The 17,703-nt window shown below is 43.8% G+C and overlaps 2 protein-coding genes across 5 annotated transcripts in view; one reads left to right on the top strand and one right to left on the bottom strand.

Moving 5' to 3' along the window:
- The window catches only part of IFT81 (intraflagellar transport 81), a 181,884-nt gene that overhangs the window by 127,858 nt on the left and 36,323 nt on the right, over positions 1-17,703 (bottom strand). The window lies entirely within an intron of this gene.
- The window catches only part of P2RX7 (purinergic receptor P2X 7), a 43,932-nt gene that overhangs the window by 12,933 nt on the left and 13,296 nt on the right, over positions 1-17,703 (top strand). The window contains exons 2-8 of the mRNA XM_035016972.1: positions 2,187-2,355; positions 3,512-3,580; positions 4,542-4,614; positions 5,677-5,773; positions 9,120-9,200; positions 9,830-9,959; positions 14,210-14,346. Coding sequence (XP_034872863.1) covers positions 2,187-2,355; positions 3,512-3,580; positions 4,542-4,614; positions 5,677-5,773; positions 9,120-9,200; positions 9,830-9,959; positions 14,210-14,346 — 756 coding nt within the window. The remainder of the gene's footprint in view (positions 1-2,186; positions 2,356-3,511; positions 3,581-4,541; positions 4,615-5,676; positions 5,774-9,119; positions 9,201-9,829; positions 9,960-14,209; positions 14,347-17,703) is intronic.

Here is a 17,703-nt window from a genome sequence, read left to right as displayed (position 1 = left end):
GGTCTTCAGCATGCACAGAATTGTAGCTTCTTCGAGCTGAAAGTTCACAGGGATCAGAGAGCCAGGCAGCCGTCCCCTTGTTCAGGGACTACACCAATGGCCAGAGGTGACATGGCTTGTCTGAGTCTTAGGGACAGTCGTTAGGGCAGGATACCATCAACTCTTTTCCTCTTTTTTTCCTTTGATGCAGCTCTTGTATAATAGGTTCATTATCATACAAAGACAAGTTTTCTGACTTATGAGATGGTTGGATTCCGTTACAGCTGATCTATAATATGTTGTGTGCCTGAAATGAATATGACAGATTCAAATCGAGCTTCCCAAATGGTGGGCCAAACTAACCCAGTGTTATTCTGGGAGAATGTCGCCATGTCTGACATGGAAACACTGCACAGACCATGTTCACATTGTTATGCTAGGCTGAAATACGCTGTCGAACAAGTATTATATTTATCTATGGAACTGTATGTCATAGCTCCTTCTCGTATATGCTGATTGGACCTAAAATCTGGATCTCTAGCTCCAAAGTCCTTCTTGATGAGATTTCTTTTTTCTTTTATTTTCCTTAGGATTTTATTTTTGGGTAATCTCTACACCCAACATGGGGCTCGAACTCACAACCCCAAGATCCAGAACTGCACACACTCCACCAACTGAGCCGGCCAGGCACCCCTGGTGAACTTTCTCTTTTAATGAATGGTATATAAATACTAAAATATATTGACAAAAATATAGTAAACACCCATGTACCACTATCCAATTTAAGAAATAAAATATTATTAATCCAGTTTTAGCTCCCTGCAGACCCCGCCTGGATCCCACTCTCTTTCCTCTCCTCTTATAAACACCATGCTGAATTTGGTATTTGTCATTCTGTGTTTGTTTTTATATTTCTACAACATACGTCTATAGCTAAAAAACATTTTTTCCTTTTTTTATTGGGGTGAGATTCATATCACATGAAATAACCATTGTAAAGTGATCAAATCAGTGGCATTTAATAATACATTGTTGTACACCCACCACCTCTATCTAGTTCCAAAACATTTTTACCACTCCAAAGGGAAACCACACGCGTTCATAGTCACTCTAGCTCCCCAGCCCCGGGCACCCATCAGTCAACTCTCTGTCGCTATGGATTTACCTATTCTGGATTATTTCACATAAATAGAATCATACAACATGTGACCTTTTGTATTTGTCTTCTTTTCCTTTGCATAATGTTTTCGAGGTTCCTACACAGTATAGCATGTCTCAGTACTTTATTCCTTTTTATAGCTGAATAATATTTCATCACACAGGTAGACCACATTTTGTTATCTATTTGTCCACTGCTGAATATGTGGGCTGTGTCCGTCTTTAGGCTATTATGAATAGTGCTGCTATGAGCACGCGTGGACAGGCATTCGTTTGAATGTAGAATGCTGTTTTGGATTTCTTTAAACTTTACATCATACTATGGCATATAGGGCTAAGAGGTCTGGCTCTGGGCTAGACGGTAGACCAAATGAGGATCTCAGTTCTGCCACTGACGATCTGTGTTATCTTGGGTAATTTCCTTTACCTCTCAGCCCATTTTCTCATCTATAAAAGCGATGATAACAGTAACCATCTCCTATTGCTGTGAAGATTAAACAGATGATGCATGAAGAGCACTTGGCATGTACTAAGTGGTCGATAAAGGGCAGCTGCTATGACCAATATTAATTATAAACCAGGTGGATGTTTCTGGAAAATAGGTGGCTGACCTGCTGGACACATCCTTAAGCGTTGATGTGTTGCTCAGCCCCAGGACAAAACAGGTGGACCAATCTGGAGCTGGACTCTGGTATTTGAGAAGTTGCCCTGTAAATCAGGGTCTATATTAGGCAATTTTGGAGACTGACATTGGGGGCAATCATTTCCATCACGTGGTGAGAGCTCATAGCGTACCAGATATGATGCTGAGGAGTTTGCACACATACCTCATTTCATCCTCACAACCACCTCTGAGGTAGGTACGATGATTCTTCCCACTTTACAGATAAGGAAAATGAGTCACAGAGAAGGCAGGTAGGTAGGCTGCCCAAAGTCACCCAGAAAAGCCAGCATGTGAATGGAGGGAGCCTTCGGAACCTGCATCCAACACCACTACACTGTGCCTCTGTTGAGAAAACCACTTATGCTTTTCTGTGTCTGCCATTTAGCTTTGCTTTGATCAGTGACAAGCGGTACCAAAAGAAAGAGCCTCTTATCAGTTCCGTGCACACCAAGGTGAAAGGAATAGCAGAGGTGAAAGTGGAGATATTGGAGAATGGAATGAAGAAGATGGTGTCTGGGGTCTTTGACACTGCAGATTACACCTTCCCCTTGCAGGTGAGCTCTTGTCAGCAACTCCCAAGGACTCCTCCCTGGTCACTGCCACCAGGGCCCTGCCTCCCTCCCCTGGGACCCTTAGCCTCATGTCACAAAAACACTGGCCCTATTTTAAAAAGCTCTGTGAAAATCCCAACTGAGAAAACCTAAAAATTGCAAAATTGGGTCAAATCCAGCAGCTCAAAGATGATTCTTTGCTTTATCGAGTCCTACGGGGTTTCTCAAAATAGCAGTGTGATCTGGTGCATTTAAAGCACGGTTTGATTCACTCACAACTTGATATATACACAGCTTTTTAGAAGCAGGGCCATCAAGTCAGCAAGGTCTGCCTAGATCCAGAAGGACAAAGAACTTCCTGCCTGGACAGGACTGGCCCTTCTAAATTGTTTGTGTGGAGTTTTATCAACAAAAATGTCTCTAGAAAAAAACACTCACTCAGATACATTTTTACACAAGGGAAAGGAAAGAGATGACAAAGACAGGAAGGGTGTGGATCACAGGGAGAGGCTATGTGACTGCTTACATTTGCGAGAAGAGAAAATAAAAGTAGAATAGTCAAAAAGGAGACTCAAAGTAGGAATGAGAACACCAAAGAACAGATAGGGAGGCTGGAGGGACAAAGGGACACTTTTGCAGCCTCTGGGAGCTGGGGTACTTTGCAAAACCATAAAACCCAGGCCACTATCTGTTTGTTTCTGGGGCGGGGGGGAGAGCTGGTTCAGTAAGATCTCCAGCTATTTCCTGGGTTGTGGGCTGCCTTTTGCCCTTTAATTAAAATCCTGGATAATCTGAACAGCGTTCTGATGAAGCCAACACCCCACCGCCCCACCCCCACTCCCCAGGTCTCTTAAGTTTCAATTTAATGGGATTTTATGGTGTCCAAAAAATGACAAGACTGCTTTTGAGGCTGGAATGGAAAATGAATACTCAATCAGTTTGAATGTCCCTTTGCTCTCCTTTAGCTCAGCAGGGTGGCACATCCAGCTTTGATATTAAGCCCTCAGCACAGTCCAAGTTTCTCCCAGACCTGATTTCTAGAGCGTAGTTTAGAAAGGTGGAAGGTTCGCCCCCAGGCACTGAGCAGGCTGGATTATTATGATTAAGTAGCTCTGCTCTCCAAGGCCTGGCATTTGCCTCCTCTCCTCTTTCTCTGCAGGGGAACTCCTTCTTCGTGATGACAAACTTTCTCAAGACAGAAGGCCAACAGCAGGGGTTATGTCCTGACGTAAGGAGGGGACCTGGAGTGGTCGGGCGGGTGAGAAGAGTTGCTGGAGGGGGTACAGGTCAAAGGAAGATGATGGGCAGAGCCATTTTCACACTACGGTCAGGCTCTGGTTCCCCTAAGACCGGCCATTAAACCTGCTCCCTAGAACACAGAAAGTCAAATGGGCCTAAACTAGTCATTGCATTTCTCTTTTCCTTCTTCTGTCCTCAGTCCGGAGGCCTAGCTGACCTCATTTTCTGAAGCCAGGAAAAAGTGCTGGCTGGCACCCCTTCCTTCCCATTTCCTGCTGAGCCTTCGTGCTTGTGGCTTTGCCCAGTTCTGCTCTCCAGCCCGGGGGCCCTTCCCTGAAAGTGGTACCTGGCTGCCTTGGCGTCTGCTTTTTAGAGTTTTATTTTTATTTTTTATTGACATATAACTCATATGCCATAAAGTCCTCCATTTTAAAGTGGAGAAATGAGTGGGTTTTCGTATTTTCACAGTGTTGTACCACTACCCTACTACCTAATTCTAGGACATTTTCATCGCCCCAAAAAGAAGTCCTGTACCCATGAGCAGTCACTCCCCATTCCCCCCCTTCCCTCAGCCTCTGGCAAGCACTGATCTACTTTCTGTCTCTGTGGATTTGCCTATTCTGGGTATTTCGTATCACTGAGATCATACGATATGTGGCATTTTGGGGCTGGCTGCTTTCACTCGGAATCAAGTTTTGAAAGGTCATCAGTGTTGTAGCAGGTGTCGGTGCTTCCTTCCTTTTTATGGCCAAATCATATCCATTGTATGAATGCACTACGCTTTGTTTGTCCTGATGAATATTCGGGTTGTTTCTACTTTTTGGCTACTGTGAATGGTGCTGCTGTGAACATTTGTGTACAAGTTTTGATGTGGACAGAGGCATTTGCATTTCTGTATCTTAAGAGACACACATTGCTTACTCCCCACTATCCTGTCCTTCTCCCTGCAGTTTCCCACCCGAAGGACGATCTGTTCCTCTGACAGGGGTTGTAAAAAGGGACGGATGGACCCGCAGAGCAAAGGTATGTTCTGTTTCTTTTCGGGGATCCTGGGGGGTGGGTGGTCTGGTATCTTGGTGACATTCACAATGCCCTAAAGTTCAAATCTTTAGCCTCTGGCTCTCAGCTGCCTTCTTCCACCCTCACCAGGCCGTGGGAGAGCCTGTCTGTCCCATGCCTCTGCTCTGTCCCCAGAGGATTAGCTACTGACTAGCAATGTGATCTAATTCCCCAGTGAGGACAGCTCCTGAAAACCCCCAGAATAAGCATCTTCAGGGCGCTCATTGACAGGAAAATCAATGCCCCACAGTGTCATCTGTGTATGCTGAGCTTTCCCCCTCGAATTTCCCCAAAGGTTGAGGAGTATGAACTGTAGCCCCAGGGCTCCTGGGGATGGTACCACTATTAACCTACAGAATTTCTGTATCTCTTGTTTTAACTTAAAGACACATGTGACAATTAAAAAAAAAAAATGACCACAAAAAAGATAAAACCATCGGTGGTTATAACACACACACATACACAAAAAAGGCCTACGGATGTTACATTCTGTACCATAAGACGTGTGTGTTTGAGTTGGTATAGAGACCATTCAAACATGACTTACTATTTAACTTGCCCCCTCGGGAATCTGTTAGTGACACTAACGCTCCAGGAAGATGTGTCATGTTCATTCTGTGGCTTTGCACATTCCTGGTCCATGCTCTACACCCCTAAGGGACTTCAGTGCCCTCCCACTTAGAAGCCATGTTCTAGTCCAGGTGTGCCAGGCGAGAGAACACACCCTGCTCAGCTCCTCTCTCAGCATTTTTCTTGCAAAGAAACCAAAATAAACCAACAGCATCCATGGTCTCTCTGTCTTCTCTCTCAATCTTTTTTTTAAAAAAGCTTACCATCCGATGTGTTCCTTGCTTGGGTTGCCTTATGTAAGTTTGTGGTTCGAATGGGGTTTTGTGGAAGCTGAAAGTGCTTGGGTTGAAAAGCATAAATAAATAGTCTCTTGCTTGGGTTGAGTTCATGACGCAACCACCGTTTTCACACCTGTGCTTCTCTGGCCCCTTGACCCCACCCACACCCTCCCACCAGGGATCCAAACCGGAAGGTGTGTAGTGTATAAAGAGAGGCTGAAGACCTGTGAAGTCTCCGCCTGGTGTCCCATCGAGGAGGTGGAAGAGGCCCCCCGGTGAGCTGCGGGGGGGGGGGGGCGCGGAGATGGGATGGCCCTGACCAGTGAGCAGATGAAAAGTCCTGAAAAGTCCTCCCTCTCTCCCCCTCCGTCCCCGGCACACCAGTGGTCTCTGAGAAGGCCATGCTAATTGTTAAAATATTGCAATAATTCTATACGGGCTGGTATATAACTACTACCCTGAACACCCTTGGGTGCCCCTGGGCCCCTGGCTGTCCCAGCACCTTACAGAGCGTCTCTGGAGCCCTCCTCTAGCACTACAGCAGGTCCCATTCTGACTGGTTGGTGTCCATACTGAGCGATTAAGGATGGGAAGGTGGCAGGAAGGGAGTGAGGAAAGGAAAAAGGAAGAAAGGGGAAGGGAAAGGAAGGGGAGAGGAAGGAGGGGAAAAGAGGGAGCGAGGGAGGGAGAGAAGAGAAGTTTTCTTAAATTAGTGGTCACAGTGACATACAGATTTGTTGATCCCCTATATTGATTCTTCTCTTTAATACACAATGTCAGGCCCAGAAAGCAGAACTTGATGTTAAATCTCAGAAATCACAGGGATTGGTACATTTCAGCAGAAGAATAGAGAGACCTGGATTCAAATTCTGACTCTAACACTTCCTCACTGTGTGACCTTGAGCAAGCGGCTTAACCTCTCTGAGCTTCATTTTCCTTATTTGTAAAATGAGGATAATAGTTGGCCCCACCTCGCGGGCTGTTGTGAGAATTAAATGAGATGATACGTGTACCTCACAAGCAAAGTGAGCCCCATGCCTAGTTTATAGTAAGTGCTGAATAATGCACACATGCGCACATGCGTGCACACACACACGTGCGCATAGACACACACCCAAAAATGATCTCCCCCTAGAAGTGTGATGGTTCTAGACCAGCACTGTCCAATGGAACTTTCTGCAATGATGAAAATGTTCTGTACCTGCACTGTCCAATATGGTAGCCACTAGGTACATTGGCCATTGGGCACTTTAAAATGTGGCTACTACAACTGAGCAACTGAATTTTTAATTTAAATTCAACTTTAATAGCCACACATGCCTAGGGGATACTATACGGGAGAACACAGCTCTAGATGAATGTGACTCAAAACCACACCATCAGCATCTTTGGGGCAAAGAGAAGATTGCCCCAAGCTGACTTTTTAGAAGGTCCAGGCAAAGGTTTCCCATGACAGGGTGGGAAGCACTCGGCAGGGTCAGCCCTCAATCATTAATGGTACCACCCAGGTTTATTCCTAGGTCAGAGAAGTTTCTTTTTCATGGAAAGAATTGCCCAGGCTTGAGTGAGCTATCGGCTAACACTCAAGTAGTCCCTGGTTGAAGGAAAGAGTCCTCTTGATTACCTGTAGTTTTCAGTTGCTAACTTATTCATCAGATAAATACTGGGCATCTCCAATGTGTAGGTCCTTGGACTGCAATTCTACATGACCTTGGGCAAGCAACCCCCTGAACTTCAGTTTCCTCATATTTTATCCAAAGGGATTACTAAAATGATTCATTTAATCATTCAGTCAACACATCCGATACCACATAGGAAGTATTAGATATTAATTTTACATGTAACTATGCACAAGAGGCTGTGCTAAAAATACAAGCAGACCCAGATAGCGAGCAGGTCCCAAGCCTCTTGCAGGCTAATCAGAGGTAAGACATGTGCACAGAGAACTATAATTCAAGGCAGAAAGTTAAGCGTGTCATAAGAGAGGAATAAAGGACTTTGATCCTTCAAGTTTCAAGTCCTCTTATTCTTAGAATGTTGCCCAGGAAGCATTTAGGATGTTCTAAAGGTAAACAGTCTGGCATGTCATAGGCATTTGTTATAAATAAGATATTTTATGCAAATGTCAGAAATACAACTTAAACTGGCTTCAGGAAAAAAGACAATGTTATTATTTTTTTTAATTCCTGTAAATGAGGAGTCCAGAAGTACTAGTTTCAGGAAAGGTTTGATCCAGCCTTCAAATAAAAATGATGTCATTAAGATTCTTTTTCTTTCTGTCTTTTTCAACCCACCCCCCACCCCCAGCCCAGTTATTCTTTCTTCCATTTTGGTTTTCCTCACACTGTGGTCCAGGGAACTCCGGGTTTACACTGTCTTTACTACTAGCAATCCTAAAGAAAAATTAGTTTTTCTTTTTCCAGTATTTCCTACAAAAACCCTAGAATGTTTTCATTGGCCTAAGTCATATAACAATCTATGAACCAATCACTATAGCCAAGAGGATTGGGTTATTCTGTTTAGCCAGCTCTGGGTCACTTGCCCATCCTGGGAGCTGTAAGGATGGGCAGGAGATGGACTCCTCCCCACCCAACCCTCTGGGCTGAGAGTGGAAGAGACCTGGCTATCCCAAAGGGAGAAAACTGAGGTGGTTCTAACAGAGGGGGAATGGATGCTGGGCAGGCAAAAACTATAGTGTTCTCTACAGTTATATCCTAAATAGAGGCAAAGCTGGGCTCTGGCAATTTTGGAATAAAAAGTAGATCATCTTGGTGCCCCCTTCCAAATACCTCCATCCTTTTCTGGTGTACTCCCATTATATATATCTGCCACCTACTCAGGCCTGCCAACAATAAGGTACCAGCTGTATCTCTTTATCCACAGCCAATTCTCTCCATCTTTAGCAGACTGTCAACTACATAAGGACAAAAACCTTGACTGCCTTGTTCATCACTATATTCCCAATGCCTAGCCCCATGCCCGGCAGAATAAATATTTGTCAAATGAATGAATCTATGGGTTGTCGGTGGACCTTCCTAAAGTCTAGGATTTGGGCTCCTCTAACTCATGGAGAATTTATGCTCCTCAGAGCTTATCAACCTATAACTAATAGAGCTGACTATATGTGTGGCCCTGTGCTAAAGGCCGGGATGCCAAGATAAGAAAAATCCAAGTCTATTGGGAAAGACACAAACAGAGGTGTGCTGGAGCTGGCTTATACTGACTCTGAGCCAATTATGCTCATCCCTTCCCAACTCCAAGTTCAGTGATACCCACTAATGGCTTGAGATCAGCCATGGTGGGAGTACATATACCACAGTAATCAGTAAATGCTACATATCAGAGCTTTTCTTCCCCACTGGGGGAAAGAAATGTTAAACATTTACCAGCACATCACCACACACACCTAAACATACAATTAATTACATCAGAGTGTGAGAAGGGTTATAGTAAATGCCATGGGGTCTCAGGAAGAGAGAAATTCTTACTCTTTTTTAGATTTTTAGGAAGGTTTTGCCACTAGACTACATTTCTCTTCCCTCATTGCAATGACCCGAGCTAGAAACCAGAAGCCTGTGGTCCCACTGCCCCACTGATCCCCTTTTCGAATCTCTCTCTCAGGCCCGCACTCTTGAACAGTGCCGAAAACTTCACTGTGCTCATCAAGAATAACATTGACTTCCCTGGCCACAACTACACCACGTAAGTGCCCGGAATGTCTAGCCGTTAGCTATCTACTGCTGTGTAATGCATTAGCCAAAATTTAGAAGCTTAACAGCCCATGTTTATTATCTCATACAGTTTCTGTGGGTAAGGAATGTGGGAATGACTTCGCTGGATGGTTCTGATTCAGGGTCTCTCAGGTTGCAGTCAGGCTGTCAGTGGGGACTGCAGTCATCTCTGGCTTGACTGGGGCTAGAATCCTCTTCCAAGCTCACTCACCTAGTTGTCAGCAGGAGGTTCAGTTCCTCACCATATGGACCACCCCTTGGACTGCCTGAGTGTCCTTTAGGAATGGTGTCTGGCTTCCCCCAGGGCAAGTGATCCGAGAGGGACAGACAGCAAGCCAACAATACAGTAAACAAGATGGAAGTCACAGGCTTTTATGACTTAAGCTTGGAAGTGACACACCATCACTTCTGCCACATGCTAGTGGTCACAGACCAACCCAGCACAGGATGGGAGGGGACTACACAAGGGTGTGAATCCCAGGGGCTGAGGATCCCCGGGGCCCTTCATGGAACCCAGCTACCAACTGGCTCATTGCCATGAAAGAGACGGGTCTCAGTTTTCAAAAATACGTTTGTTTGTTTGTTTCTTGTTGCATGCAGGAGAAACATCTTGCCAGGTGTAAACATCACCTGTACCTTTCACAAGACTCAGAATCCACAGTGTCCTATTTTCCGACTAGGAGATATCTTCCAAGAAACAGGAGATAATTTTTCAGATGTGGCAATTCAGGTTGGTGGTGTCTTTGGATGGCGAGGGTGTGATTCGGGGGGTGGAAGATGTCAAATAGCCAAGAGGCCAGGCCCCTGGATCTTAGTTGTAGGGCTCCCTTTATTGAGCATTCAGTAAATCCCTGGTTGGTGCCAAGGCCTTTCCCTGCATTTTTACCCCATCTAATCCAACAACAACCCTGTGAGTCACATCCCTGGAGCAGTAGTTCCTGAGACTGCTGTAACAACCCACCACGATCTCAGTGGCTTAAAACAACATGCCAGAGGTCTGGAGTCCTTGAGTCAGAAGTCCAAAATCAGTTTCACTGGACCAAAATCAAGATATCACTGGGGCCATGAACCCTCCAGAGGCCCCACAGGAGAATCCATTTCCTGGCCTTTTCCACCTTCTAGAGCTAGAAGCTTGTAGCCCCTTCTCCCAGATTCGAAGCCAGCTGCACAGCATCTTGCGTCAGTGGTCACACTGACTTATTCTGTGCCAAGTCTCCCTCTGCCTCCCTCTTATAAAGATACTGGTCTTTTTCAGAGAGAGCATTTATAAAAGGAAACATGTAGGGCCCATTTGGATAATCCAAGATAATCTCCCCATTAAGTTCATCACATCTGCAGTCTCTTTTGCCATATAAGATAATATATCTGAAGATTCCGAGGGTTGGGACCCGGGATTCGGAATACCTTTGGGAGTCATTATTCAGACCACCACACTTGGATTTGTCAGGATTCTTCCATTTGCACCTTATAGACAGACAACTCAAATAATGTAAGCAAAGAATAAATTAAAAAGCATTTTGGGGGCAAAAGGAAACCAAACTCAATTGGCTTAAGCGAAAAAAAGAACCATGTATTATTAACTCATGTAAAGACACCAGGGGAAATGGACTTTCTAGTACACCCAAGGCACTTTCATACCTCGGGAGTTTTCTTTTCCTTTCTTTTTAAAAAGATTTTATTTATTTGTTTTAAAGAGGGAGCACCCCACCTTGGGCGTTTTCTTCTGCTTGTCCCCTCTGCCTGGAACAGTCTTGCCCTAGACGTAGCATTAGCTGTCTCCCTCACCTTCTTCCAATATTTGCTCAAATATAAGCTCAGTGAAGCTTTCCCTTACTACTACCTTTAAAATGACAATTTCAGGGCACATGGGTGGCTCAGTTGGTTAAGCGTCAGACTCTTGATTTCGGCTCAGGTCATGATCTCAGGGTTGTGAAATCGAGCCCCGCCTCAGGCTCTATACTGGGCATGGAGCCTGCTTAAGTTTCTCTCTCCCTCCCCACTCTCTGAAAAAAATTTTTAAATGACAATTTCAATCTCTACCCCTATCCCAGCATGCTCTATGGCCCTTGCCAGGTTTATTTTTATCCCTGGCACCTAGCACTATCTGACATAGTATATATTTTATATATCCATTTGTTTGTTGTCTGTCTTCCCTGACTAGAAGTTTCACGAGGGCAGGCGTCTTTGGAATCTTTTGTTAATTTTTGTATAATGCTCAGCATAATGGGCACTCAATAAATATTTATTGACTGAATGAAGCATATGATAGCAGTAGGCATGGCTGCATCCAGGAACTCAAATGATGTCTTTAGGAATCTGACTCCTTTCATCTCTTTGCTGTTTCCTTAATGATGATGTCATTCATAGGCAGATTGTCCACATGTCAAGGTAAAGCCGCCAAAGTCCTAGGACTGTGCTGTCTGACATGGTGGCCACTAGTCACATGAAGCTATTTAAACTTAAATTAATTGAAATGAAATGAAATATTTATTTCCTTTGTCATACTAGCCACATCTCAAGCACTTAATAGCCACATGTGGCCAGTGACTACTTGATTGCACAGCATGAATATACAATATTTCCATCACTGCAGAAGATTCTGTTGGACAATGCCGCTGTGGACTGTCACAATCTCTGGCTAGTAGTCCCAACCAATAGAGGACCTCTTTTTTTATGGTTCTGACAGAATGTCTCAGAGAAGACTCTGATTGGTCTATCTTGGGCCACATACCTATTCCTGAACCAGTCATCAGGTCCTTACTGGCCAGGCCTAGACCATCTTGCCATTCTGGGAGCTGGGAGAGAGGACAGTCCCATTCAAACCATTCAGCTGGGATACACGTTTGCCAAAGAAAATTCCAGGCATTTTTACCAGGAGAACTGGATGCTAAATGACAGAAACATCAGATATTCACAAAAATATGCAGAGTGCTTGGCTTCATGCCAATAAATGACAATTGTGATTAGTCTGTAATTCCCCTTTCTCCAAGTCAGAGTCTGCTTGCTAGTCATTTTTTATCCCTAGCATCTAGCACACTGTCTTGAAATACCATCTTTTGTTGATTCAAAGACATACTTTTTTCACATTTTAATCTTTCTGAAATCAAAAAGTGCTTTCGATGAGGGAATTTCACAGTTTAATTGACAGCATTTCCTTCTGAGAAAAAGAAAATTACTTGTCTGATAAGCAATGGTGTCTAAGAATCAGTGAAATAAGATAGTCGGTGCTCAAAACATGTTTGTAGGAAGAAAGAAGTACCAAGTAGAGGTAAGAGATTAAGAGATTCCTTAGAAGTTCAGAGAAGAGAAAGATCACCTTGAATTGAGGAGGAGGGGTGACTGAATGGATAAGGAAGGTTGTAAGTTGAGTCTTGGAGGATGATGAGGATTTAGCTAGAGAGATGGTAGGAGAAATATTTCAATGGGAGAAAAGACAAGGGCTGAGACCTAAAAGTTCAAGTGTACCCAGCAATTCCACTCCTAAGTATATACTCAAGAGAAATGAACCACATGTCCACACAAAAACTCACACATTGTAAGTGTTCACAGCAGCATTATTCATAACAGCCAAAAGGTGGAGACAATCCAAATGTCTATCAAAGGATAAATAGATAAACCAAATGTAGTCTATCCACACAATGGAATATTCTTCCACCATAAAACGGAATGAAGTACTGATATGGGCTACAATATGGGTGAACTTTAAAAATATTATGGTAAGGGGTGCCTGGGTGGCTCATTCAGTTAAGCGTCCGACTCTTGATTTTGGCTCAGGTCATGATCTCAGAGTCCTGGGATTGAGCCCCTCATCAGGCTCTGTGCTTAGCACAGAGTCTTCTTGTCCCTCTCCCTCTGCTCCTCCTCTGGCTCTCTCTCTCTCAAATAAAGAAAATCTTTAAAAATATATAAATTATGGGGGCGCCTGGGTGGCTCAGTCGTTAAGTGTCTGCCTTCGGCTCAGGTCATGATCCCAGGGTCCTAGGATGGAGCCCCTCATCGGGCTCCGTGCTTGGCAGGAAGCCTGCTTCTCCCTCTCCCACTCCCCCTGCCTGTGTTCCTTCCCTCACTTTGTTTAAAAATATATATATTATGCTAAGTGGGAGCACCTGGGTGGCTCAGTCAGTTGGGTGTCCTACTATTGATCTCGGCTCAGGTCTTGATCTCAGGGTTGTGAGTTCAGACCCACATTGGGCTCCACACTGGGCATGGAGCCTACTTAAAAAAATAAATAACTAAAAATAAAAATATTATGCTAAGTAAAAGAAATCCATCACAGAAGATCACATATTATATTATTTCATTCATATGAAAGAAAGTTCAGAATAAGGAACTCTATAGAGACAGAAAGTAAATTGGTGGTTGCTTAGGGCTGAGAGGAGGGGTGGAAAGGGGCACTGACTAAAAGTTTAGGGGTTTTTTTTGAGGCAATTTAACTGCTATAAAATTTATTATGGTGACAGTCACACATACATGTGAATATACTAAAACCTGTTGAATTACACACTTTTATACACTTGTACCAATTGTATGTGAACTATATCTTAATAAAGGTGTTTAAAAAAAAAAAAGAAATAAAAATGCCAATTCTGTTTAGGGGAAAGTGTAGACAGTGTGAAATAAGAGCTTTCTCCAGAGGAGTGTTGGGAGGTAAAGCAGAAAAGATATGTGATGGGGTTCCCTGAATTCCAGTGTAACAAGCTTCAACTTAATCTTTAATGGGGGGGCCATTCAAGGTGTTAGATTATGGACGAGATTTACTGAAAGTTTTATCTTAGGAAAATAAATCTAAGGGTGCATCCAGATGGGAGGAGGAGCAGGGAGATGCGTTTGCAGCCACTTGTGTGTGTTAGATGGGGCTGCGCTCGTGGCTCTGAAACGTCAATCTGTGTTTCCCTCTAAAAAGAAAACCTCCCTGTGCAGGGAGAGGTCTGGAAGCTGTGTCCCATGTGCAGCAGGACTTAGAGACTGTGTCTTCCCCAGGGAGGAATCATGGGCATTGAGATCTACTGGGACTGCAACTTGGACAGCTGGTTCCATCACTGTCGTCCAAAATACAGTTTCCGTCGCCTTGACGACAAGACCACCAATGAGTCCTCGTACCCTGGCTACAACTTCAGGTAACAGTGCCCAGAAACCTCCAGACCCCGCTAAATTGCATCCCCAGCAGTCAGTGAGAATTAATTTTGGTTCCCAAGGCAACAAGATGAATGCAAAAAGCTTCCTCTAAGAACTAGGGGTGACTGGATTTTTGTATGAATTTTTTCCTTTTTAATTATTAAAGTGATACACACTCTTTGTAAAACAGAAACAAAATTGGGGAAACAGAGAAGAGCATAGAGAGGAGGATATAAATCACCCATAATTCCTCAACCCTGAGATAATCAAAGATAACTGGTGAATTTTCCTTCCTTTAACCAATTCTTTCATGAGGCTTCTATGAGAGCAGATCACACTTATAACCTGGTATTCTGTGTTTATGTGTTTGTTTTGCCATTCCCTGGGTCACTCGGAATTCCTTGTGACCATCACGTTAATGATTCCACCGTGCAAGCATAATGATAACAAGAGGCACCACTGAGGGTGGGTCTTTTATAAACCAGGCCCTCGAAGTCATCACCTCTCCACCTCACATCAACCCTGGAAGGTGGATATTCGTGTTCTCAGGTAGAGCTGAGAAAGGTGAAATGATTTACCCAGGACCCACAGCTAACAGTAGCTCCATAACCCTAACTAACCTAGGTCACTCTGACCCCCAAATCCACACACTTTTCCTTCCATCGAGTGGTTTTCTCCATTCCTCCCGTTCCTCCATTACTGGACATTTGGGGTGTCTCTAGTTTTTCTATTACAAATAATTCTACACTGCACATTTTGTACATAAATCTTTGAATTCCAGATTGTTTCCTTGGGATAAATTTCTAGAAGTAGAATTATTGGATCAAAGGTGATTAACATTTTATCATGTTATCATTAACATTTATCATTTAAGTTTTTTCCTATGCCTATATTTTTCATTTCTCAGGTTTATGTTCAGTTCTTTCTCAAAGCCATCTATTACTGTTTCAGTGAGGTCCATTCTGACCTTACGGATCCTATTCCTTCTGTCTGTTCCACTATATAACCCCTTTCACCCTGACCAATTATTTGTAGTAACTCGGGTGGGATTTCTTCTTCTGAGGCTTTGAAGTATTTGTTGGTGAGTTTCAGCAGGAAAGGTCTTGTGCAAAGTTCTGTGTGTGCCGTGGGATGCGGAGGCATTCCTCTGGGGTGATTATGTAATTTTCTAGTCTGCAGGACTGTATGGGCGTCTATTAATTATCAATCAATTTTTGGTTTAATTTCTGGGGACTGAATGTCTTCACTCTGCTGAAAGTATCCTATCCCTGCTCCCTCCCTGGGTAGGGCTCCTGTAGCCTCAGCTCCCTTACACTTCTAGGGTAAGACTCGAGCTCCTCAGATAACAAATCTGGTTGGGGTACTCCTAGGGGACAGACTCCAGACTCCAGACATGACTCCCACTCCCCACTCATCTCTAGCACCTAGAAAATGTCTTTCCTTGTTTTGAGCTCAGTAATACATTGGTAGGACTTTAAAAAATATATTTTATCGGGGCGCCTGGGTGGCTCAGCCGTTGAGCGTCTGCCTTCGGCTCAGGTCGTGATCCCAGGGTCCTGGGATCGAGCCCCGCATTGAGCTCCCTGCTCAGCGGGAGGCCTGCTTCTCCCTCTCCCGCTCCCCCTGCTTGTGTTCCTGCTCTTGCTAACTCTCTCTCTGTCAAATAAATAAATAAAATATTTTAAAATATATATATATATTTTATCTTGCACTTCTTTGTATGCGGTGGGAGGTGGTGGGCATCCTGTGCTGGCCCTCAGGCTGCCACCTTGATTGGAAGTCTTTTTGGTAAGAACATCTTTAAGACTCCTGATGCCACACTGCTGCTCCACCTGCAGTCTCGTCTGACTTGTAAGGTTCTTTGTAGTGCACCTTGTATGCTTCTTACTTCTGGACTTCAACCCTGTAAGAGCTGACTAGACTCCTGGTTCATTTTCACCATTGAAACTGGCTGGTGCTGATTTGGGGCTGACCTACTCTACTCTTGTTTTGAGCCTCTGCACAGTTCACGCCTCTGCTTCTGACTTTTCCCCGGTAGTGATCCTGTGCCATCCTAACTTCATTTCCATGTTACCTCCTATGTCTGGATCATTTCTTCAGCCTGTTGCTACAACTCTGCCCCAGCACTAACTTGGCCCTTAAGTTTGAGGTTCCATGACCTCTCATTGCTTGTAGGTACCAGATAGGTTTCGGTGATTGTTACTGTGGCTGATCCTTTTGTGCCATTTGGTCCAGACACAAAGTAGGCTTATGCTGTTCCCTTTTCAAAAAAAGTTGCCAACTACATCCCTAGAATAATGGCTATATAATCATTTTGCCTATGAAGCCATTAGGAAATTGATATTGGCGCTCCTTATTTATTCGTCCATCAAATATATAGCAATGAAAAAAAATATTGTTGTGCCAATGGGTATATATTGGTAAACAAAATGGACAAAGTTACTACTTAGCTTATATTTTAGTAGCACATGAATATAAGTCATTATAACATATAAGACAAGAATATAAGTAAATTAAGAACTCCAATAAGGCAACATCGTTAGTCTTCAGGGAAATGTAAATTTAAACCACAATGAGAAACACCTACATATACCCCCCAGAAGAGGTAAAAATTTTTAAAAGGCTGGCTGTTCCAAGTGCTGACAAGGTGGAAAAGCAACGGGAACTCTCCTAGTTCCCTGGTGGGAGTGTAAGATGGCACAACCACATTAGAGAACTGTTGGGAAGTTTCTTATAAAGTTAAACATAGGGCGCCTGGGTGGCTCAGTTGGTTAAGCGACTGCCTTCGGCTCAGGTCATGATCCTGGAGTCCCGGGATCGAGTCCCGCATCGGGCTCCCTGCTCAGCAGGGAGTCTGCTTCTCCCTCTGACCCTCCTCCCTCTCATGCTGTCTCTCATTCTCTCTGCCTCAAATAAATAAATAAAATCTTTAAAAAAAAAAAAAAAGTTAAACATACATCTATCCTCTAATCCAGAAACCCCACTCTTAGGTAAAGAAAGGAAACACAGGTCCACACAAAGATTTGTACATGAATGTTCATAACAGCCTTCGTTATCATTACCAAAACCCAGAAACAACCTAAATGTCCAACAGGTGATTGGAGAAATAAATTGGGGTATATTTATACAATAAAGCACTAGTTAGTATAAATGAAGAAGGAACAAACTACTTGCACAAGCAACAACACAGAGGAGTCCCACCAACATTATGTTGAGTGAAAGGAGCTAGATCGAAATGAGCCATGCTGTATGATGCCGTTTATATGAAGTACAAGAACAGGCAAAACAACTTTTCTATGATGATAAAAGGCAACAGTGGGTGCTGCTCTGGAGAGTGGGGGTGGGGGAGGCCAAATAGG

Source organism: Mirounga leonina, unplaced genomic scaffold (genome assembly GCF_011800145.1).
Source record: "Mirounga leonina isolate KUSES-001 unplaced genomic scaffold, KU_Mleo_1.0 Mir_171, whole genome shotgun sequence".
Taxonomy (NCBI): Eukaryota; Metazoa; Chordata; class Mammalia; order Carnivora; family Phocidae; genus Mirounga; species Mirounga leonina.
This window is presented reverse-complemented; position numbering and strand designations above follow the sequence as displayed.